The sequence below is a fragment of the Schistocerca nitens genome, chromosome 1 (assembly GCF_023898315.1).
Source record: "Schistocerca nitens isolate TAMUIC-IGC-003100 chromosome 1, iqSchNite1.1, whole genome shotgun sequence".
Lineage (NCBI taxonomy): Eukaryota > Metazoa > Arthropoda > Insecta > Orthoptera > Acrididae > Schistocerca > Schistocerca nitens.
In genome coordinates this window covers 132,025,355-132,051,636 of record NC_064614.1, presented here as the reverse complement: position 1 = coordinate 132,051,636, position 26,282 = coordinate 132,025,355, and the positions used below count along the sequence as shown (strand labels likewise).

The 26,282-nt window shown below is 42.4% G+C and overlaps 1 protein-coding gene across 1 annotated transcript in view; it reads left to right on the top strand.

Annotated features, from left to right (window-relative positions):
• Nucleotides 1-26,282, top strand: part of LOC126210057 (delta and Notch-like epidermal growth factor-related receptor) — a 364,547-nt gene that overhangs the window by 313,447 nt on the left and 24,818 nt on the right. Inside the window, exon 9 of the mRNA XM_049939540.1 lies at nt 21,397-21,499. Coding sequence (XP_049795497.1) covers nt 21,397-21,499 — 103 coding nt within the window. The remainder of the gene's footprint in view (nt 1-21,396; nt 21,500-26,282) is intronic.

Below are 26,282 nucleotides of genomic sequence, written 5' to 3'. Positions count from 1 at the left end.
TGGAAATGTCTTACAATTTAAAACCTGGTTCCGAAATCTCTGTCTTACCATTATATAATCTATCTGATACCTTTTAGTATCTCCAGGGTTCTTCCATGTATACAACCTTCTATCATGATTCTTAAACCAAGTGTTAGCTATGATTAAGTTGTGCTCTGTGCAAAATTCTACCAGGCGGCTTCCTCTTTCATTTCTTAGCCCCAATCCATATTCACCTACTACGTTTCCTTCTCTCCCTTTTCCTACACTCGAATTCCAGTCACCCATGACTATTAAATTTTCGTCTCCCTTCACTATCTGAATAATTTCTTTTATTTCATCATACATTTCTTCAATTTCTTCGTCATCTGCAGAGCTAGTTGGCATATAAACTTGTACTACTGTAGTAGGTGTGGGCTTCGTATCTATCTTGGCCACAATAATGCGTTCACTATGCTGTTTGTAGTAGCTTACCCGCGTTGCTATTTTCCTATTCATTATTAAACCTACTCCTGCATTACCCCTATTTGACTTTGTGTTTATAACCCTGTAGTCACCTGACCAGAACTCTTGTTCCTCCCGCCACCGAACTTCACTAATTCCCACTATATCTAACTTTAACCTATCCATTTCCCTTTTCAAATTTTCTAACCTACCTGCCCGATTAAGGGACCTGACATTCCACGCTCCGATCCGTAGAACGCCAGTTTTCTTTCTCCTGATAACGACATCCTCTTGAGTAGTCCCCGGCCGGAGATCCGAATGGGGGACTATTTTACCTCCGGAATATTTTACCCAAGAGGACGCCATCATCATTTAATCATACAGTAAAGCTGCATGCCCTCGGGAAAAATTACGGCCGTAGTTTCCCCTTGCTTTCAGCCGTTCGCAGTACCAGCACAGCAAGGCCGTTTTGGTTAATATTACAAGGCCAGATCAGTCAATCATCCAGACTGTTGCCCTTGCAACTACTGAAAAGGCTGCTGCCCCTCTTCAGGAACCACACGTTTGTCTGGCCTCTCAACAGATACCCCTCCGTTGTGGTTGTACCTACGGTACGGCTATCTGTATCGCTGAGGCACGCAAGCCTCCCCACCAACGGCAAGGTCCATGGTTCTTGATAGTATTTGATCGAGTACCATACACGTTGTGTTGTTGACATTATTTTCGAAGCTTCTTTCAAACGCCGCTGAAAAATAATTATGCAGTTCCATTAGGAACAAAAAAACAAAAGTCGGTGTTGTAATTCGGCGACTATAAATGATAATAATTATATGATAACGTCAGAAAATTGGTGATATTGTCTAACTTGGCGAAAACCACACCTGAATAAATTTATTCATTCTGGATGTACGTATCTGGAATGGCCGTCTTAGCTGTTTGACCTTGTAGGGACTGTTCGTGTCGTACTGTCATGAGGATGTATGGAAAGAGGTTGAAGACGATGAAATCAGAAGCGAGCGACAAATGGTTGGGCGATCAATCCCATCACAAATTGGGGTTGGAGGTTCTCAAATTGACATGGACCAGTACACACGAGTCGCTTGGTCAGACGAATGGTGTTTCTTGTTGCACCAGGGCAATGGTCGTGTCAGGTTACGCAGTCATCCAGACGAACATGCTCTACACCACGGACGCAGTCCGGAGGGAGCAGTATTATGCTGTCTAGGATATTGACCGGGGAATCTGTGCTGCCCGTGGTATTAACCAATCGTACCATGATAGCCACGGTCTACGTTAACATTAAATTTTCTGGATCTCCCCATACGAAAAACGAACAGCACTGAAGAATTCATAATATTCAAGAAAACGAAAACCATGAGCATCAACATTCACAATTTGTCGAATCACCCGGTAGCACACAAGCTTCAGATTCATGCTCCATAAATTGAACAGAACACCCATAAGCAAACAGAATTACACACAGGAGCTGAACACAACAAAACAGATAGCAGAGGAAAATGTTTACAAGCCCCACATCTAATTAAATTAAACCAAAAAGTTTTGTAAACAGGAAAGTAACGAACGCACAACACAAGCAAGAAAACCTTACACAACACACAACAACACAACATATAAACACTGACCACATGCAGGACACAACAGTGCAACACACAAACAAAACAAACTTATACATACTCACCTACAATAACAAAATTGTTTATGGAATAGGTAACAAACTGAAGAAACAGGGACTTCAAGTAGGATAGGACAGACAACACAACACAGAAAAAACTCAGAACACAGGAGACATCCACAGATAAATTCAGCAGATCGGGAATATATGAATTTACATGCAACACTTGCCAATCAGTATACGTAGGACAAACAAGAAGGAATTCTGAAGCAATGAACACCTCAGAGCTCTAAAAATTAATATTACCGATAGCATATTTACTTTAATGACCACCTAATAGCCCACAACCACCACCCACATAAAATAGCAACAGATTTAAAAATACTGAAATCCAGCCACAGTCTATACCACAAGCTAAGCATAGAAGAAAACTCCCACATACAGAAGAAAATAACAAAAGGCAGACAAAAAAAAAATGGCTCTGAGCACTATGGGACTTAACTTCTGAGGTCATCAGTCCCCTAGAACTTAGAACTACTTTAACCTAACTAACCTAAGGACATCACACACATCTATGCCAGAGGCAGGATTCGAAGCTGCGACCGTAGCGGTCGCGCGGTTCCAGATTGTTGCGCCTAGAACCGCTCGGCCACTCAGCCCGGCACCCCCCCCCCACACACACACACTCATGCACACAGAAAAGAGAGATAAAAGCAAACAACAATCAAATTTGGTGCCATCTCACCCAGGAACAAAACGAACGCCGACGGTGTTAGGAGACACAACATTGTTCACACCTCGTTTTGCGAGGTGAAAAGGCGTTTGTTAAACCAAAATTATACAAAGCACCCCTCATAACGCCAAGGAAAATGGACCCATGACTAAAACGTGAGTAATTACAAATACATACGCAAAACATTTTGCCACACCAAAATCACATTTTTAAAAATCAAGGGAGACGTCAACTCGCTGATGAAATTCACATTTACATCGTTTAGTTCGCAGATGAAAAGCTATCACTGCAGGACGCCATACAGAAGGTCCTGCAAAGCCGTGTAATGCGAAAATGAGGGCTAAAAAGTAAAAGAACGAAAAAAAATATCTTAACGCCTCATTTTGTTATATCATTTACAACCTAAAATATGTTCACTTTTAACAGTTTTTCAATAAAAAAGCAGTGATGATGGCACAGTGGTGCTGAAACATGTTTGGGTAACAAGAAAAAAAGTGTTTTGCATAAAAGGCGGAACCTATATTCAGTAACAAACACGATGGATACTAATGCACTGTAGTAGCCGTCCTGTCTCAGACAATTGGAGCTGTAATCATTTATATATTCGTTAATGATTTGTACTTCTGCGAAGATATACTGATAAGCGAATATGTTTTCTGGATACTCCACTGACTTTGTCAGACAGTTTATTTAGGCACAGCCATTGAGGATTTCTGAGAATATCGTTGTGTCGTCTATCACTTTACTCTGACGTGTTACTCCGGTGCAACTGACACATCTGTTATTTTCTAAAGGATTGTTGTGCGCGTATTACTAGCTCCACGTGGTACATACTCGCTGAGATAGATCTCTCCCAAATTGGTGAATGGAGGTTCGCACATCTCTTAATCAACCTTTTCGAAACCATTGCGTCGGTTGTATCGGACACACTGACACTGTGTTCTGTTCTTCGCCACCTGTATCTGCAGACCTGACAGGAATAGACTTCGTGTTATGGCGTTATGTAAGAGACATAGCGTATGTGCCTCATTTGGCGAAAAAAGCTCAAAATAAACGTTTCCAGCGTGCTCTCTTTGGTGACTCCACGTATGCATCAGAATGATCGGCTTAAAATGGATTATGGCGTATATGTGATACTGCATTAGCTGTAATAATTAACCATATTTCACTAAGAATTAAATACTCATAATCGTCTGTTACCGCTCTATTAATTTTTTGAGTTATCCTGTATAATGAATTTTCCACATTAACCATTATTTTTAAACGTTTTTTACTTCATATTTCCATGCGTCTGTATAGATTTCTGTCTTCTACATTTACATAGATACTCCACAAGCTACCGTATGGTGCGTGGCGGAGTGCAGCCGTACCACTATTAGTCCTTTCCATTCCTGTTCTGCTCGTAAACAAAGCGATAGAAACACGAGTGTCTATATGCCTCCATACGAGTACTTGGTTCACTAATCTTAGTTGTCGTTAACCGAAATGTAAGTTGGCTGCAGTAGAATCGTTCTGCAGTCAGCTTCAAATGCTGGTGCTCTTACTTTTCACGATAGTGTTCCCCTAAAATAATGTCGGCTTCCCTCCAGAAATTGCCATTCGAGTTCCCGAAGAATCTCCGTGATACTTGCTTGTTGTTCTAACCTACCGGTAACAAATCTAACGGCCAGCCCCTCAACTGAAACTGGAAACCCCTCAATTGCTTCGATATCTTCCTCTAGACCAACCTGTCGTGGATCCCAAACGCTTCAGCAGTACTCATGAGTGGATCGCGCTAGCGTCCAAGATGCGGTCTCCTTTACACATGAAACACACTTTCCTAAAATTCTCCCAATAAACCGAAGTCGACCGTTCGCATTCCCTATCACAATCCTTAGATGCTCGATTGATCTCATATCGCTTTGCAATGTTACTAGTAGATTATGTTTCTTTTTATTTTTACTCGTCTGCATTGGCTTATATTTTTCTACATTTAGAGCTAGCTACCATTCATCCTACCACTTACAAATTTTGTCTAAGTCATCTTGTATCCTACAGTCACTCAACTTCGATATCTTCCCGTACACCACAGCATCATCAGCAAATAACCAGAGACAGCTGCCGACCCCGTGCGCCAGATCGTTTATATATACAGAAAGTAACAGCGGTCCTGTCACACTTGTCTGGGGCACTCCTGACGATACTCTTGTCTCTGAGGAGCATTTGCCGTCGTGGACAACGTGCTAGGTTCTGTTACTCAAAGAAGCCTTCAAGCGACTCGCCTATCTGGGAATCTATTCCGTGTGCTCGTACCTTCTTTAATAGTCTACAGTTGGACTACGTGTCAGATGCTGTTCGTATATCAAGTAGTATAGAATCTGTCTGTTGGCCTTCTCCCATAGTTCGCAGTATATCATGTGTGAACAGGGCTAGCGGAGTTTCGCAAGAGCTACGCCTTCTAAATCCATGTTGATCCGAGGAAAGACGCTTGTCCGACTCAACGCAATTTATTATATTCGAAGTGAGAGTATATTCAAGTATTCTGCAGCAAACCGATGTTAAAGTTATTGGTCTGTAATGTCGAGGATACTGTTCTTTCACCCTTCTTATGTACAGGAGTCACCTCGTATTTCCCGTCACTTGTAACCTTAAGCTGGGTGTGAGATTCGTGATAAATGCAAACTAAGTTAGGAGCCAATACCGCAGAGTACTCTTTGTAAAGCCGAATGGGGATTCCAATTCTTAAGAATGTATTACGAACACTGTAGCGTTGAATGATTATAAGGAAACCGCCTCGATTGCAAATAGAAACCGGATGTTCACCTAGGTTTCGGTGCGGATAACCACGCCTTCTTCGGATCACACAAAAACTACAAACTACCTAAAGAGGCATGGTCCAACATTAATTAATGTTTTAGTGTGTTCCGAAGAAAGCGTGGTTATACGCAGCGAAACCTAGGTGAACATCCGATTGTGTTTACAATCGAGGCGGATTCTTTACAATCATTAAATTATCCACGATTGCTGACGCGCTGCAATGTTAAAAGTTCACTGTAGCGTCGCTATTTTTAACGAAGACGTAACACTTCGCAGTAAAGTTTTAATTAATGATTGCATTTTTCTCGACAGCAAATTGAGAAGTTTTTGTAATTATAGAAGTTTTAGAGGAAAAACGTTACTTTTATAGGGGTTATTTCTCTCAAGACTTACCGGGTGATCCTCATTGTTGTACATGTTGGTTGCGCGCAGGAGTTCTGGCTCCATTGGCTTGTTAGTACTGAATTCCGTAACAATTTACATAGGTCAACGTTTTGAAATAAAGCGTCCACCAGTAATGTACTGACAAATTTCCATCATTTACTCGTTTCTAAGAACTCGCTAATGCTGCCATTAACGACTCACATGATCCGACTGGTAACTGACAACTAAATTTTGCATACCCACGTCGCCAGTTTTGTAAAGGCCTCATCAAAACTGCTTTGGAGGCCGAATTGCCACTGTAGTTACTGTAGGCCGAGCTTGTGGGTTCGTGAAACGGCTTCTGGTGCAGTACACCGCTAAGACAATTTCTCCCTGCCACTATTACACAGCTATGCCCCACCGTCAGGTAACAGGACAGGAGAACGAAGGTTTTACAACACTCCAACAAATTAATAACAAAGTCACACAAATGAGTTAAAAAGGTTTACTTATCTTTGTGACATGTTGAATGATTAAGTGTGCAACACTGCATGCAATGTTACGCATAAATGGCCCTCAGTGGCGAAGTGCAAATAATCGTAGGTAAACTTCACAGTACCTAGCAAATGCAATTTACAACAACTGTCTGTTCAATCCTAAGAGTTCACTAAACGACGTTCACTATCTACAAGGTGAAAAGTATTTAAAGCGACAAACTCTGGGAGGTTGTAGGGGACACCAAAACAAATATTTTTCCCCTAATGTCATTTTTTCCTATGAGGATTATTTAAACTGGTGGGCCCGCATCTCGTGGTCGTGCGGTAGCGTTCTCGCCTCCCACGCCCGGGTTCCCGGGTTCGATTCCCGGCGGGGTCAGGGATTTTCTCTGCCTCGTGATGGCTGGGTGTTGTGTGATGTCCTTAGGTTAGTTAGGTTTAAGTAGTTCTAAGTTCTAGGGGACTCATGACCATAGATGTTAAGTCCCATAGTGCTCAGAGCCATTTGAACCATTTTTTTAAACTGGTGGAGGCCGTATTACGCTCTTCAGTTGTTAGAGGCCGTATTACGATCTTCAGTTGTTAGAGGGCGTATTACGCTATTCAGTTGTAGGCAACTGCTGTCCACCAGCGTAGTAGTGGATTGTCTCTGTTTACTAATGAAGCGATACACCTGGAGTGAGTACACTGATATGGTTGGTGCGTGCTACGTAGCGCACCACAACGGACGAGCTGCTCAACGGGTTTATCAACAGCAATATCCTAATCGCCATATCCCGCATCATGCGACCTTTGCTGCTGTGTACCAACGTCTGCGTGAGACCGGGTCATTTAGTAGAGTACCTGGACGGGGACGCCGTGGCACGGTAAGAACGCTGCAATTTGAGGAAGCTGTCTCGCAGCATGTGGAGCGGGATCCTTGAATCAGCATTCGTGCAATTGCACGTAACATGGGGACGAATCAGACGAATGTAAGAACAGTCCTTAGAAAGCAATTGTTACGTCCATTTCACTTACAGAGCGTCCAGTACCTGGAACCAGTTGTTTATGCACCCAGAGCACAGTTTTCGCAGTGGTACCGGGAACAGTGTGAAATGCATCCTACATTACCATCCTCTGTGTTGTTTACCGATAAAGCAACGTTCGGGCGTGTTGGAGTATCCAACATGCACAATTCGCATGTTTGGAGTGAGGATAATGTGGTGTCACCGCCAGACACCACACTTGCTAGGTGGTAGCCTTTAAATCGGCCGCGGTCCGTTAGTATACGTCGGACCCGCGTGTCGCCACTATCAGTGATTGCAGACCGAGTGCCGCCACACGTCTCAGTTGTACACCCGAATTTGCTAGCGATGGTTCACTGCCTGCATACGCTCTCAATTTCAGAGACGACAGTTTAGGATAGCCTTCAGCTACGTCATTTGCTACGACCTAGCAAGGCGCCATATTCTTCAAGAATGTATTCTGAACTGATAATATTGTGAATCATGTACCGACAAGAGCGACGTTCATCATTAATTGGATTAAAGTTAAGTAACAAACTACTTCCGTCCGCTTTCTGAATTCTAATTCCTTGTCATGTTCCAGACCTCACGTCAGTATAGTTCTTCCCTCCTCACGCCAGCCTGCGTGAGCTAAAACGCGTGCATTTAGGCCTGCTCTAGTAACACGGTGTTGGCTCTTCAGCCAACACAACAGATAACCCACATGCTACACTTACTAGCGCTCATCAAGTGCGGTTCTTCCTTAATGCGTGGGTCGGTGTTGTTGGGGACTGTTTAATTGGGCCGTATCTGCTCCCGGCGGGGTCAGGAATTTTTCCTCCCTCGAGATGACTGGGTGTTTTTGTGTCGTCTTCATCATCATAATCATTCATTCCCATTACGGTCGGAGGAAGGCAATGGCAAACCACCTCCACTAGGACCTTGCCTAGTAAGGCGGCGCGGTTCTCCCGCGTCACTCCCCTACGCTCTGTGAAGAAGTATGGGACTCATCATCATCATCATCTGCTACCTAGGCCATTAAATGGCAGGCACTATTACAATTTTCTCGCCAGAGCATTGCCAGAATTGCTGGAAGAGGTCACGCTCCCTACAAGACAACGCATATGGTTCCAACATGACGGGGCGCCGGCACATTTCAGTCGTAGTGTGCGTCGATTCCTGGACCGACGGTTCCCAGAAAAGTGGATTGGCAGAGGTGGTGCTGTACCATGGCTTGCTCGATCCCCAGATATGTCCCCTCTGGACTTTTTTGTGTGGGGGGAGATGTGCAACATTGTTTACGCAACTCCTGTTGCATCAGAAGAGGACCTGGTTGCCCGGATAGTAGCAGCAGCAGGAACAATTCAGGATACTCCTGGGGTTTTTGCCCGTGTCAGACAGAACATGATCCGACGGTGTAACCTTTGTTTACGTGTCAGTGGAGGCATTTTTGAAAATCTACTGTAATTGGAATTGGGTTGTGTTAATGTGTTGTGTCTTGGTCATAAAAAATGGAAAAGTGTTTATTGGTTTAATTAATTTGCCGCCAGATAAATATTCCTCTACCGGTTTAAATACTCCTCGTAGGAGAAAATGACATTAGGGTAAAATATTTGTTTTGATGTCCCCTACAACCTCCCAGAGTTTGTCGGTTTAAATACTTTTCACCCTGTATATCTATGTCAGCTCTGGACGATGATCTACAGCCAAGTGGGCGAGAGCTGCTCTTCTACCTTCCGAGTAGGCTTCTGTCTGTTGTCGTCCGGTCATTGGCGGATTGTGCTCGGCCGGCAATTGGCCGAGGCGAAGTCGATATCATCATCCTCAACGCCGCCCGCAGCGCTGGTGGAACTCGAGCAAGTGGCGAGTCTCTATGGCACTGGCACCAGCTCAAGACTTTGCGCCTGTGGTGCTTTTGCCCTGGCTGTGTCTTGTTCGAACAACACAGCATTAATTACTTTGGCCCGCCTCTGGTTCTTGTATAGAAAAAACAAATTATTGGTACTAGTACGAATCTAAAATTATAATGAAAAATTAAGCTTTCACACAAATTATGGCCAATATCAATATCTACTGCAGTGAAGAAATTACTTAAAATTCTGAGTTCCATTGTAACACCTTTTATACAACATTTAGTAAAATATGAATTGCAAGCAATCACTCCTAAAATATTTAAACTTATACTAAATTACTTAATTACTTTTGTTTACAATTTGTACAGAAACCAGAGTCGAGGGACATGAAAGGGAAGCAGTGGTGTGAGACACGATTGTAGCTTCTGCCCGATGGTATTCAATCTGTATATTGAGCAAGCAGTAAAGGAAACAAAATAAAAATTTGTAGTAGGTATTAAAACCCACGGAGAACAAATAAGAACTTTGGGGTTCGCCGATGACATAGTAATTCGGTCAGAGACAGCAAAGAACCTGGAAGAGCAGTTGAACGGAATGGACAGGGCCTTGAAAGGAGGATATAAGATGAACATCAACAAAAGCAAAACGAGGATAATCGATTGTAGTCGAATTAAGTCGGGTAATGCTGAGGGAATTACACTTAAATTAGTAAAGGTGTTTTGCTATTTGGGGAGCAAAATAACTGATGATGGTCGAAGTAGAGAGAATATAAAATGTAGACTGGCAATGGCAAGGAAAGTGTTTCTGTAGAAGAGAAATTCGTTAACATCGACTATAGATTTAAGTGTCAGGAAGTCGTTTCTAAAAGTATTTGTACGGAGTGTAGCCATGAATGGAAGTGAAACATGGACGATAAATAGTTTGGACAAGAAGTGAATAGAAGCATTCGAAATATGGTGCTACAGAAGAATGCTGAAGATTAGATGGGTAGCTCACATAACAAATGAGGAGGTATTGAATAGAATTGGGGAGGAGTTTGTGGCACAACTTGACTAGAAGAAGGGATCGGTTGGTAGGACATGTTCTAAGGCATCAAGGGATCACCAATTTAGTATTGGAGGGCAGTGTGGAGGGTAAAAATCGTATAGGGAGACCAAGAGATGAATAAACTAAGCAGATTCAGAAGAATGTAGGCTACAGTAGGTACTGGGAGATGAAGAAGCTTGCACAGGATAGAGTAGCATGGAGAGCTGCATCAAACCAGTCTCAGGACTGAAGACCACAACAACAACAGCAACTAGAATCTACATATTAGCCCACTGTGTTGGGTTATTTTTCATGCAGCAAGTTACTCTACACATTACGTTACAAACTGCTAAACAGTGTGGCTTTTGTATCCTAATTTTATAGAACTTTCTGAACGATAATTTCGTTTGCAAAAAAGCTGCGCTACACAATGGCATTGTTATTAGTATAAATTTGATGATTTTATTTTAATGGTATATAACCGTGTCAATAGCTTATTTAAAATATCAGATTTATAGTTTAACGTATACTCTTCAACTTCTCCAAATAATATTACATAATGGGCAATGTATGTGAAATACAGTCACATGGTAACACGATACATGATACAAGTAAAAACTGTGTATCGCATACTCCGGTACAAAATTCAAGGCTGTTACGTTACGACACCCACACGGCCTTTACTTCTGAAATAATCACGGATTACCCAAACGGTAGTACTGGTCCGCCATCCTTTCATGTTTTCAGTACTTGGAGGTCAGACGCTGCGCAGTTATGTGGCGGAGGGGGGGGGGGGGGGGGAGGGCAGTGGCACTTGGCCCCGCCCGCGGCTTGTAAGCGGATTAAGAGGCACGAGTGACTCGTCAGACATGTTCTTTTTTTCTTTCCCCTCCTTTTTTCTGGATAACACGCCCCTGCAGCTAACGACATCCTACCGCGACGCTAAATCACTTTAGCCGCCCGCTCTCGGAAGCGGCTGCGACGTTGCTGCAAACTTCTTGCTCTGCCGCGAGGAAGTCATTTCCATGGAATGTCTGCCGGGGGAGCAGCCGGGTCGCTGCCTGTAATCTTCTTGTTGTTGTTCTACGTTTTAAAAGGATCTCCTTTTTACCCCCAGAGGCGCTTTCGCGACGAAGGAAAAATGTTGCAGCTACGCGGAAAAATAGCGAGAAATTTAAATGCAGAATACTTGGGGGATTTACAGGGAATGGGAATGCGAATGTAGACGCGAGACTGTTTGCAGTTTCCACAGTTTTCGATGGAAGATGTTTGCTCGTCATGTCTGTTCATATGTAAATGCCAACTGCGTGCGTCCCTTTCAGTGTTTCAAGACTTACAACAATCAATTAAGGGTGGGTCAGTCTTTTCCAAAGTACGCAAATTACTGCTATTTTCTTTTAACAGCCAAACAAGTTTCACCATGGTTTTAGTATTTTTTCTTTTATTCTTCTGAAATACACATATACAGATTATTTTAAGTTAGGAAATATGATACATCAAATTTTGTTACTTCAAGTATATGTGCACCTTACATTTTAATTTACATTGTGTGTGAACTGTGGCTGCCAGTCAGATTAACCACAGATCTATATATTAGTACACCAAAGATGTTTAAAAAATCACACACACACACACACACACACATCCACGCGCGCGCAGAACGAAAAAAAAAGAAAAAAAACGGAACGGATTAAAAATTCGCGGATGACAAACAAGCAACAAAACAGTAAAAAAAAGACAGTCGGAAGCGCCTAAAAAACGTAAATTTGTACAGTGAAACGTGCGTCCAAGCTAGAGTAACATAGAAAGACGCAATATTCACAAACAGGCAGGAGAAAACGCGTTTATAAACTGTTAAAATACGGAATATAATGCATTAATTTGACGGTACATGAAATAGTCTGCCATACTTATGCTTCACAAAACTTTTACCAATGTCCACATGTTCAGCTCAACTACACAGAAACACTTTTGGCACACAAAAACAAGCTCCTCACAGCTCATGACAAGCCAAATACTACAACGGTAACTTCAAAAACTGTCAGACGCCGTGAGTATTACCTGAACATACAATTTAGATTATATTGCTAAACAAATTCAATGCAGACGACATCTCAACTTATTATATGATTGCAGATGACTTGCTGTACTGATTTAGACATGTCGCTAATATCGGTTGGCAGCCACAGGATACACGCAATGTAAAAAAAAAGGTAAAGGTCAAATATAATCTGAATAATAACAATATGTGACGTAACTTATTTCCTAAAATAAAAATAATCTGTATGTATGTATTTCAGAAAAACAAAAGGAAAAAACCCACTGATGATGCCACAAGTGTAGTGAAATATGTTCAGGTGTTAAAACAAAATAATAATTTGTTTCGTTGCAAAACGGTGAACCCATCTTTAATTCTTTATTTTTTCTGCAAGCTCAAAACGTCTATGATAGTAAAACGTTTTTGTGATTGCTTAGTACTCGCGTTGACATGGCAGGTAGGGCAAAACGTTTAGTACCGTTTCCTAAGGAAAACACAAATATTTCTACTTAAAATGTGAACAGGCTATTTCAGGTGATCTAGCTCTATAAAGCTGAGAAATTTTCGTAACAAATTGCCTGCACATATTTGCGATATAACAGTTGACTGAAGTAAATGTGCCAACGAATCGCACTTAATGGGAGGAGAGTAAACCTGGGAGGTGGGGGAGGGGGGCGGGCGAACAGTTTAGTAAGGTGGACTTGCTCTTCTTAAAATTTATATTTGTTTGGTACTCCAATGGTAAACCACTTTTAGTTAATTATTTCACCTGAACGGATTTGTCATACATCACAACTATAGTTGGCAATATCCCATTAATTTATGTCTTTACGTCATGTCTTTTTAAAGAAAGAAGGTTAGTTTGAGTATCTCGCACCCGTTTCCGAAACGAAGTTCTACAAGCGCCTAGCAGCGACTTAAGAGGTGAAATGACAACATTAGCATGGGTAAATAAAAGTCAGTAAACTCCAGTAAGACGACCTTCATCACCGAAATCCGAGAAACAGAGAAGCGATGTTGTTGGGGCCTTCAGTTAGAAGACGGGTTTGATTCAGTACTCTATCATGTGCAAGCCCCTTCATCTCTGAGTAACTACGGCAACCCTCTTACATTTTGACCTGATAACTGTATTCACGCCTAGGCGTCCCTTCTACACTTTTTACTCTTCCATCCCCTACCAAACTGAGAATTCCTTGATGCTTCAGATTGTGTCCTATCTAACAATCCCTTACTTTAGTCAAGTTGTGTCATGCATTTCTTTTCTCCCCAGTTCGATTCAGTACTCCTCATTAATTATTCGATCTACCCATCTAATCTACAACAGTTTTCTATAGCACCACTTTCAGAAAGCTTCTTTAAAATGGGTTAAAACAGTCTCGACGGCAATAAAATATATATAAAATACAATGATTGCTGTTTTCAGCGAGGACTGACCCTCTTCGGTCCATTTATACCATGGCGGTAGACCATGGTGGTGAACGGAGCAGAAGTTGTAACTCCACGAACGTCTTTTCCTCCACGAGAAATGTTCTGAAAGAATACCAAGAGCTTCAATATTCCTTTTGTCACAACTGCTTAGCGGCAATATTTCACTTCCGTACAGAGCGACGCTCCAGACAAATGCCGTCATACAAGACTTCCTAATACAGGTTTTACGGTGCACGACGTGGTGGATAATAATGACAGCAAGCTTTGATCCTATGAAAAATATACCTCATATCGATTAAATGTATATACGTGGTGAATCATCTCAAACTTGTACCACAAATATTACGGAAAGGGAAAGTCCTTTTTATGTGTGGTTTTCACAGAATGAATTGGTAGTCGGGGGCTTGTATTTCTTGCCAACAAACGGATTGTAATAATACTTAGAAAGTGTATTTCTTCTGCAGACATACAATTCTTTAAATGGAACAATGCCTGCTGACATTAACAAGATAAAGGTTGGGTAAATTAGAATGTCAGTGGTTTTAGTGCGCGTCGCGTAGGGGATATCGTATTTTGAAACGTTTCCACACCGACACTTGTTTGTGCCATCCAACCTGAGTACTTGCTAGGTACGATGTTGTTATATTTGCTTATAGTGTGGTTGTGTGTTTCTTGAGTGCACTGCGACTTGCTGGTCAGTTACTGTGTGACAGTCCAAGCAGCGGGACGTGAGTGGACGATGGGATTTACCAATGCAGAATTGCTGTCTGGAGACTGTAGGAAGGGTGCAGTTCGTTCTTGTACGGCGTATGCGGCAACACACCCCAGTAGACGTCAGCCATCTAGGCTATTACTTATCAACCTCTTCACCCAGTTACGTGAAAGTGGTAGCATAACACCTACACGTTGTAACAGAAGGAAGCATGTGACGACAGGTGAGGGGGAAATTAAAGTTATTGCTGCTGTTGCAGTTCATCCACATGAGCCATGCAGATGTCCTACGCAGGTTCCATCACTATCATCTCTCTCTCTCTCTCTATCAAGAGCTGCATAGATACGGTTATGAGAATCGAGTTAACTTCTGCAGATGTTTATTAAGTCAGTATACTTCAGATGTACAATGTTTCTTGTATAGTGGTGAAGCCACATTTACCAGTCATGGCCAGGTAAAGTTCCGAAACATGCACTATTAGCCTGCTGACAATCCCTGTTGGCCTCTTCAGGTCGAACGTCAGGGTCCGTGAAGTGTAAACGTCTGGTGTGGGATAGTGGACCAATAGGTCGTAGGACCTATTTCATCGACAGAATACTGAACCCGCACAAGTATCGCAGCCTCCTAGCAGACCATCTTCCACGGATCCTTGAAGATTTTCCTCTGCCGACAGGGAATGACTTCACGAATTGTTTCGAAATCGTTGGACTGGACATAGGGGACCTCTACCTTAATCGTCCCGTTCCCCACATTTGACGACTGTGGACTTTTTCTGTGGGGAAAGCTGAAAGGCGCTGTCTACAAGAACATACCAACTACACCCGATGATATGCTGATATGCAGTGACATATTACTGCAGCCTGCTTGGACATCTTAGCTGAAATGCTAGCACGCGTGGAGCCGTCATTCCACACCAGACTGGAGGCGTGTATTGCCGCTGACGGTGTCATTTTGAACACAACCTGTGATGGTCAGTTTTCTTGTTACTTTTCGGAATCCACGTAACTTATTTATGCAGTTGTGTTGCTCTTTAGTGTGTGCTACCACAGGTATTGTACAAATGTCGGTGTGGGAAGTTCTTCAAATCCTATATCTCGTAAATGACCCGCACTAGGATCCTGAAACAAATACCACTTGAGGCTTGGCGCCTTATACCGCTCCTGTCTAGAGCCTGTGTATCGGGAGAATGACCCCTTGCGTGCACAGTGACAGGTGGTCTGAAGCGGGTTCAGTCGAGTACGTAGTTTTAATTTTCATCTGCTAGAGGACAGTGGCAGACAGGACTAAACAGAGAGAACTGTAATGTTTTTAAGGATTTTGAGCACCAGAGTCCAGTAGTGCACAGAGATAATCCAGAAACAGGCCTAGAGAATATTTTTGTGAATTGTTCTGTTCATTACTTGGAGGCTTTTTTGTTTATCTATGTTTGGACAATTTTGTATATGCTTTTAGTAACGTGAATTATACGTGAATGTGGTGTAAAGTAAATATGTAGACCATTGTTCTACTAATGAACGCTGTACGAACTAGTGTGAGAAAGTTTTAAGGTAGTGTGAATGCACACGACGTGGAATTTTGTATCATGATATGTTAAGTAAGTTTATGGTAAAAGAAAACCTAATTCTAGTGCAAACAAAAATAGTTAATAATGTAAAGTGTAAACAAAATATGAGAATGTTAAATATTTATTTCGGGTTAAAAGTACACTTCGAAAGTGTGTTAGTTGTTGATTGGTTGGTCGTGAAAAGCGCGGACTAACGCGGAAGAATGATGTTTTTCTATTGGGCTTAAAGATAACTGACCAATCAGAACGGAGTATTCTTCGCGAGTCTTTTTTCTTGGAGATATAGAATGCTTACAGCAGTTTAAGGGAGTCGGAGTCCAGCCTTCCAATGGTACGGTCTTGTGTAGTATGAGCTCCCAAGGAAGTTATAATTTGCCGGTTTTAGTTGTGCTACATGTTTCAAAACTGTTTTAAAGTGAAGGTATATTTATTCCGGTGTGTTTTTTATAAAGTACGGAGTTTTTAAGTAATTTTGTGTACGAGAAAAAACAATAAATCTGCGTGGCATATTGAGCAGATCGGTGACTAAAAACTTGAGTGCATTAGACACCGATAAACTTAATAGAATGGCGAACATTTTCATTGAAGAAGAATCCGTGCTTAGTAGCTGTTCTCACTTCGGGAAATACGTTACCATAAACTTGCAAATGTGAATGAAAGGGCTGGTGCATGATTATCACGGGCTTCGCAGTGAACGTGTACATCTCAAGATTCAGAATATATCGAAGTCTTGCCAGTATTTCCACCTTTCATTCAAAATTAAGACCTTTTCCCCATTCATAGAATAGTTAGGTTGCATGCAGCCTGGTCAAAGTTGGAATACCGTACGTTTCTGCTCGGCTTTCCTACCGGCGATCTGAAGGTAGGAGTAGATAATGGACGAACGTAACCGTGCCGCCGCAAACTGACATTCTAATTTACCACACGTTTAGTGTGTTATTGTCAATAGGCATTTAGCCATTTTAAAAATGTATATTTGCACAAGAAATACACTTTATAAGTACTACTGCAATCTGTTTCTTAGCTAACAATACTAGCCCCTGACCGCCAACGCTTTTCGTAAAGGCCACACGTTAAATAACACTTGCCACTCCCGCGAAATTTGGCTGCAAATTCTAGGTGATTCACCTTGTGTACTATGTGTGTCGGAGGACGGCGCTGGTGACTGAAAGTGATCAAGACACAAAAAGAGATTCTGAAAATAATTTTCGCAGTCACAGGCAAAATCATTCCTAATCTCGCTCCACTCTTGAACCTTTCTTTTATTGCCACCACTGTATCTTCCGGAATTGAATTACAATGTTTTTTTCTGAAAGTCTGATGATGTGACTCCAGAGTCATATATTCTGCAGACCGACTCTAATGATCTTTTGGCTGCCACTTCACCTAGTGATTTAATTCCGGACTAGTGTTGTGTAAATCTTTCGCCTAATTTGATCACAAGTCCTTCACACCGCATCTGGGTGACGCCGTTGTCAGAAGACAACCCAGCGGTCAGTTTGGGCCGTACTAGGGAGCTGGTATGTATACTATCACGAGCTTATTAATGCTCCACAGCAGACGCTATTGTAGAGATGATGCAGAAAGCAGACAAAATCCTAAAGCTGCACAGTCGTCGCAGACTAAAGAGAAATCGCACTGGGGTTAGCCCATGACACTGGTTCCAGTATCACACAGCCAATTAAATAAACAAAGGACGTTTCCGTAGTGGTGATCCAACAAGGTAAAGACGGCATTCACGATAAACCCTGCACTCTGCGGTGGCTGTGCAGCCGGCACCCACTGCCAGTGGAGTGCCTTAGATACACTGTGGACGGGTCACTTTGGGGGTGCCTGGAATTCAGCACTGATGGCGATCTGGATAATGTGGGTAGTACAAAACTAACATCAGCAGAGGCTTCCCCAAAATCGCTACTTTGCCAGTGTTCAACCTGGCGCTGACATAACGGTCACAGGTCCTAGCAGTCGGCTTTCCTGTTTGTCAAATTTGCGAATCCCGATGTACTGGCGTTCTGAGCTATGGCGAAATTCGGTTGCTAAGTTGCCGCCGTAGTGATCATAGCAGGGCCTCTTCTTTACAGTCCGATCGCCCATTTGCAGCAGATGAAAGTATGCTCCCACGTGCCGCGTAGTGGGAGGCAGGTTTGATATTGTGGGGAAGAAAGTGAGCATCTATTCCACTCGCCATCAGACTTCAAGAAGAATATAATAATTCCAATCCCAAAGAAAGCAGGTGTTGACAGATGTAAAAATTACCGAACTATCAGTTAAATAAGTCACAGCTGCAAAATACTAACGCGAATTATTTACAGACGAATGGAAAAACTGGTAGAAGTAAACCTCGGGGAAGATCAGTTTGGATTCCGTAGAAATGTTGGAACACGTGAGGCAATACTGTCCTTACGACTTATCTTAGAAGAAAGATTAAGGAAAGGCAAACCTACGTTTCTACCATTTGTAGACTTAGAGAAAGTTTTGACAATGTTAACTGGAATACTCTCTTTCAAATTCTAAAAGTGGCAGGGGTAAAATACAGGGAGGGATAGGCTATTTATAATTTGTACAGAAACCAGATGGCAGTTATAAGAGTCGAGGGGCATGAAAGGGAAGCAGTGGTTGGGAAGGGAGTGAGACAGGGTTGTAGCCTCTCCCCGATGCTATTCAATCTGTATATTGAGCAAGCAGTAAAGGAAACAAAAGAAAAATTTGGAGTAGGTATTAAAATCCACGGAGAAGAAATAAAAACTTTGAGGTTCGCCGATGACATTGTAATTCTGTCAGAGACAGCAAAGGACTTGGAAGAGCAGTTGAACGGAATGGACAGTGTCTTGAAAGGAGGGTATAAGATGAACATCAACAAAAGCAAAACGAGGATAATGGAATGTAGTCGAATTAAGTCGGGTGATGCTGAGGGAATTAGATTAGGAAATGAGACACTTAAAGTAGTAAAGGAGTTTTGCTATTTGGGGAGCAAAATAACTGATGATGGTCGAAGTAGAGAGGATATAAAATGTAGACTGGCAATGGCAAGGAAAGCGTTTCTGAAGAAGAGAAATTTGTTAACATCGAGTGTAGATTTAAATGTCAGGAAGTCGTTCCTGGAAGTATTTGTATGGAGTGTAGCCATGTATGGAAGTGAAACATGGACAATAAATAGTTTGGACAAGAAGAGAATAGAAGCTTTCGAAATGTGGTGCTACAGAAGAATGTTGAAGATTAGGTGGGTAGATCACGTAACTAATGAGGAGGTATTGAATAGGATTGGGGAGAAGAGAAGTTTGTGGCACAACTTGACAAGGAGAAGGGATCGGTTGGTAGGACATGTTCTGAGGCACCAAGGGATCACAAATTTAGCATTGGAGGGCAGCGTGGAAGGTAAAAATCGTAGAGGGAGACCAAGAGATGAATACACTAAGCAGATTCAGAAGGATGTAGGTTGCAGTAGATACTGGGAGATGAAGGCGCTTGCACAGGATAGAGTAGCATGGAAAGCTGCATCAAACAAGTCTCAGGACTGAAGACCACAACAACAATCAGTTTCTGGACACACAACCGCTCTGCCGTCCGCGCCGAAAGCGTAGTGCTGGCGTTACAGCCTGCTGCACACGCTTTTCAGAGCAGCTACAAAGGCTTTCAGAGTAAATATAATGGTTGCCCATGAACACTGTGTACCAAGAATATTACGACCCTAACTGATGGTAGCCAGTAAGCTTGGAGCGGCCATTCGACATGACAGCGACACGAAGATCAAAAAAATGGCTCTGAGCACTATGGGACTCAACTGCTGAGGTCATTAGTCCCCTAGAACTTAGAACTAGTTAAACCTAACTAACCTAAGGACATCACAAACATCCATGCCCGAGGCAGGATTCGAACCTGCGACCGTAGCGGTCTTGCGGTTCCAGACTGCAGCGCCTTTAACCGCACGGCCACTTCGGCCGGCGCGACACGAAGAGGTTTAACATATATTTGGTCAAATTTTCTTGAGTTAATCTCCGTATACATCAAGTGCGATCGACTGTATATCTTAATAAACGAAGAACAGAAAACGAAATCATCTGCGGGAGATCTACCCTCAGATAAAGTTGGATGTCATCTGACGGAATCCACACAGCAACTTCTGTCACTTGTGTTAAAGCCAAGTGGTACGTGGTTGTCCACGAAACAATAGCAACTAACGAAAAATTATACAACATATATCGCAGCACTACTTTGACACGTGAAACATGTGGTCTCAACGCTATAATAATGAGGAAGTTCACTTGCGAAACTGCATCCGACTTCTGGTATTATATCAACAGGAGACAAGCTGTCATACACCACACAACACAGAACGTTTAGACGTGATGGAAACGAAAAGATCGCAGACGCTGCGTTACCCACGTTCCAAAACCACCCAGCAATTTGAATGATCTGGTTTATCACTAGTCTCGTAATTTACCATAGATCAGCCGTTTTCAAAGATTATTACTCACATATGAAAGTAGAACAGCAAACAATAACACAATATCAGAAAATAATATAGTCTTCCATAAGAACTATGTGGGATTACTTGGCACTACGATGATTGCACCACCACAACTAAGAAGAAGAAAGGGAGAAAGGAAGCTGCAGCTTTGTTCAGTAATTGTTGAAATGTTCCAAAGCGCTGAACGTTCGTTTATATGATGGGTGAAACGGAAGTTATAGCATAAGGCACACTTCTCAGTGTACAATAAGTTGTGAAGTTATTAATACATTTTTTATTTATGTAAAAGAAAAAAGGTCTAACCCCACTGGGGAAAAAGAACATGAGCTGTTTTACTTAGGGGTGACTTAATTTACTACACAGGATTTCGGCTAATTTCGTTTAATTGCATCTTCCAGTATTACGTCATTCAACATTTTTTTAAAATTCAGAATTATCCAGTCTTAAGTATTCCAATTTTATGTCACTTGTTGCCTTTTAGCGTCACCGTTGGTGAATTCTGCAAGTAGACTTGCAATACACAACAAGGCGGCGCCTTTGGCGCAATTGTTTTATGTATCTCCACTGCAGGATATGATTTTAGTGTATCTCTGCTTCTGATGAAGGTATATTTAGATATACCGAAACCGTGGTCAAGGATTTCAATAAATCTCTATCCTGCAACTGTTTGGCTGTTAGCATTTACCGTGAAGAGCTCACAGAATCATTACTTTTTGGAGTTCGTGCATAATATTTTGGGGAATAATTCTTCAATGTATATACATTCGCATTCATCAACAACAAGTTCCAGTTTTTTCGACCGTCACCCTGTCGTTCGTCCTTGAGTCTTGGGGAGCAATGTAGTTTTTTAGACCGCAGCTGTGTGTGTTTGTGTTCCAGGCGTGCAGCGTGAACCCGTGTCGCCACGGCGGCACCTGCTGGAGCAGCGTCGACTCCTTCTACTGCGCCTGTCGGCCGGGCTACACGGGGAAGACCTGTCAAGGTGAGTCCCGCAGAACCTGCCAGCGCCTGCCTGCTCTGGCACCTGCCGCTGTCGGCGAGCACATCGCCGTTCTCGCGTTTCCTCAGCTATTCTCTGTTGCCATAGCTCAAACAGCGACACTTCTTTCTCATATACAGGATGTTTCCGTAAGAGCGTGCAAAAATGTAGCAGGACTCAGAAAATGCTGCACTGAACATTTTGGGGTAGGGAATATGAGGTCGGAAAGCCAGCTTAAAGAGATATGGAAGTAAACTTGTTTGCCACTTTGTCTAGCATTACTGTTTTCCAGCTCACAACAAACGTGCGTACAAGTTTACACGTACTGCGCTGTTTATATGCAGGTACATTCTCTATTTCCTGCAAGGAAAGGAGGAGGCTAAAAATGGTTCAAATGGCTCTGAGCACTACGCGACTTAACTTCTGAGGTCATCAGTCGCCTAGAACTTAGAACTAATTAAACCTAACTAACCTAAGGACATCACACACATCCATGACCGGGGCAGGATTCGAACCTGCGACCGTAGCAGTCGCTCGGCTCCAGACTGTAGCGCCTAGAACCGCACGGCCACTCCGGCCGGCGAAAGGAGGAGGACGAGCCTGACTACTAGGGAGTCGTGATGCAGGTTTTGTTTATTTTACTTGTCCATAACGTCGCTCTGTTTATCGTATTTACACTGTCCCATGACAGAAAGTGCTATAAATCAAAGATATACCCATTCATTACTCAGTGCTATTTAGAGACGTACAGCACAATACGATGGAGCGGTAGCGGTACAGTATTTCGTGGTCGCTGGATGGGAGGAGGAGGTCCTGCTCCATGGCCTGCGATGTCGCCTCGATTATTTCCTATGGGGTTATCTACAGTCACTTTTCTATGATGCCGCAGTGGGTACGGAGATGGAATTAGTTGCCAGATTCGTAGTTGTGATTCCAAACATACCAGGGATATTTGTCATGGTGCGTCAGAATGTTGTTCGCCCATGCCATCCTTGCATTGAGATTGGTGGTCGGTAGCTGCAGCACATTTTGTAAGGCACAGTACAAATGGTACGCTCATTGTGTCAATGATGGCACTTGCATTTAACTAATGTGAATAAAAAATTACACAGTAATGTGATTTTATTTCTATTATCTCCTTAAGCTGGCTTCTACGGTCGCAGATTCCTTGCCTCGAATTGTTCAGTGGAGCAGCCGCTATGTCCTGTTCAACTTTTGCACGCTGTTACGGAAACGTCATGTATACACAGTGTTTAAAAATTAGTTATACAAAACTAACCTATAATACTCTAAAGAGTAAATAACTTGCAGAAATGTTTGACACAGCATTGAATGCAGCAAATCTTCAATTTTTATTCCCTCCTAACACTGTTAGTTGCCGATGCTCCCGCTAAGTGGCATGTGCGAATGAGTTATTTCAAGAATCATCATGGAGTCGTATAACGGCGTACAGCGTGCGCGGTCTTGGTTACTGTTTCGTGAATCCAAATCAGCTACTACAATTCAGAAACAATTCAGGACTAACTATCGGAAGTCAACATCTCAGAGATTAACTGGCTTTGTGTGACTTAGGACGCCAGATCATAGTTGGCCAGCAGTATCTGATGCAACATTTGAACCAGTTCGGCAGTCGTACATTCGTGAATATCGGAAACTATCAGTGTTAAGCGGTAATGAAACTTGAAGATATGCTGCATTCTGTGCGGTATCAAACATTTCTGCATGTTATTTAACCCTTTCAAAATTAAAGCTTACTTTTATGTTACTAATTTGAAAACACGCTGCATATTACCAAAGGACTCAAAAGGTCTGCCAGTTACCCACACCAAGTTGCAGATCGCCTCCCTGATGGCTTCCAGCGGTAACAAAAATAGCATTTTCAATATTTCATGTAACTGTAAATCGTTTTGAAAAATACTGAAATGTTGTCACAATCCACTCATTAAGTTATAGATTTAGCACAGTCAATCAGGTATTAAAGTTGGAAAGTGTTTTGAGGCACTGGAACCGACGGCGCGCATATATTCCCCATAGTATTAGGTTGGCGCACAATTTCGTAGAGTTTTTTCATAATTTAAATAAACGCTACAGTGAGTGTGGAAATCACGTAGTTCTGAAGCGAAGAACTCGTCGAGCCTTACTCGGAGCGCATTTTCATCCGGAAAGGAAGTTCCTTGAAGGTTGTTCGATAGAGAGCGGAGAAGGTGAAAATCTGAGAGCGCAGGATCAGGCGCATAAGGTGAGTGCGGAATGACTTCTCGAGCCAACTACTGCATAGTTTTGTGTCAGTCTAGCAGAATGCTTGCTGGCCGTATCGTGGAGTAGCATGACTTCACGCAGTCTTTCTGGTCGTTGTTCCTGGACTGAGTCTGCAAGACGTCACAGTTGTTGACAATAAATCCCGGCAGTGATGATTAGATCTCGGGGAAGCAATTCGCAGTACACCACAACGCCACTATTCCACCAGACGCAAACGTTCTGTTTTTCTGACGCGCAGAGGTCTGTTTACGGGGAACTGCTGCTTTGTTTGGGCTCAGTCATTCCTCTCTTTCCTTTATTTCAGCATAAAGACACAATTTCTAGTCGCTACTGTTGATACGGGATAGGAATGGTCGGTGTTACTCCCGAATCAATTGATGATAAGCAAGCAATGTGCAAATATGGCCACCAGTAGATTTTTGTGATTTTTGGTTTAGAGCGTGCGGTACCAAATGTTCAAATGGGCGTGAATTCCTAAGGGATCAAACTGCTTAGTTAATCGGTCCCTAGACTTACACACCAGTTAAACTAACTTATGCTAAGAACAACACACACAGCCATGGCCGGAGGAGGACTCGAACCTCCGGCGGGAGGGGCCTCGCAGTCCGTGACATGACTCCTCAAACCGCGCGGCCACTCCACGCGGTGCTTGCGGTACCCACACACCCGATTTTAGAATCCTCCCCAAACGCATACAGATGTGCCGCGATGGTGGTGTGGTCACAGGTCATTACATTCGGCAGTTCTCGAGCACCCTCACATGGATCATTGTGGATTAAAGCGTTTAAGAGAGCTTCTTCAAACCACGGTGGTCTTCCTGAACATGGAGAGTCACTAATGTTGAAACGATCCTCCTTGAAACGATTAAAACATTTTATTACCGTGCTCTGTCCAATGCCATTATTCCCATACCCGAAGAAAATATTTATGGCTGTCTCCACTGCACAAAGCTTCTGTTGACCTCAAACAGAAGAATACGTCGGTAATGTTCCAATTATTGTACTTGGCACTCCGTTTTCTAGCATCCACAGCTCCACTTATTCTATCCATATGGCAAAATGGCAATGTATAAACTCAAACAGCAACAGTTAACTACGTATAAAAAATGACAATCGATAAATAGACCCATAGCAACCAGAATACCAACATGCAAAACAAAAACGCTACGAACTTGTGCATCAATCTAATATAAACGTATTCATATAATATCATACAGTATTTGACAATCTCGAGCAGTTACACGTAATATAAACACTTTTCTCGCTGATAACGTCACATGATAATGAAAAGAAGAAGTTTATCACTCACTAAGTTTTCACTGTTCATGCAACAGGACCTTAATATCAATCATGATGTTTTATTAGTTCGTTACTTCTAACACAGGAATCTTATTCAAATGCGAAAGAGTCTTGGGCATATTTCGTACGGTAGACCATACTAACTTTAGCACACATCTCTCAAAAACTGCTTGTTCAAATCAAACCAAAGCTAAAACGTGCGTAAGTTGTCATATCTTCTTTAAAATTCATTAGTTATGTGACCGTAGCATTGTCATCATAGTTGGAAATCAAAGAAGGGTTCGTAACCTAAGAAATTCAAATCTGAAAAGAAATAACCCCGAAATACTTGTTATATCTCCCATTCGTTTGCCATAAATCTAATACATTTTGATGAAACTAACGCAATTTCTATAGCTAGTTTCAAAGGGTGAAATTCGTATACATGTTTTAGTTTCAGAGATAATTGTGCCTAAGGTTTAAGATTTCTTATTTTTGGGAAACTGTATTAAAACTTTTGATACGATCTGTTCAACATGCCTTCAAATCTAAAAGTCTCCACATCTATAATGTCATCGTTGCGGATTTCTGTGTACTCCACCTTCCGTTAGGAGGTCCTATTTTGAACTCTGACCTCTTTTACCCTTCGCAGAGTACTTTTCTCAGCGTCCCGCACCGTCAGCTGGTCAGGTAACAAAAGCGTAGTCTTCATTGTCGCTCCATATAACTGAAATATTCAGTTTGCTGTCTAGCAAATCTCTGAAACTCAACACCGAATCCATTACACCAGGTTATAGAGCTTTATGGCCTATAAAAACTGTTTAGGCAAGTTTTCCCACATGCAGTTATTAAAATTCTTGTTCTGGTTTTGAGTTCTTGCACGGACGCATTCAGCAATCAAGTTTCTGCTAGCTACGTCTCTATACATAGGTTTTGTTAACAACAGATGCTGACATTGATAGGGGATGTTTGTGTCTATGCAAGAGTGATTCCCATTAACGTTTAAAAACCTCCAATTCGATGTAGATGACGCTGAGACGAGTAATCTAATAAAATGCACAGGGATCCGCAACGTCTGAAAGTACCCCAAAAGTGAATGACAAATTTTGAACATGTGATGTGACCCGGTGACTTACCTCGCCGCATGTGCAGCGGTTGGGCTTGTTGATCGAACCCACACCGGTAGGGGGCAGTCCTATAAATCGCTTGCTTGAGTAAACGTTAAAATTTCCGTACAACTACTGTAAATG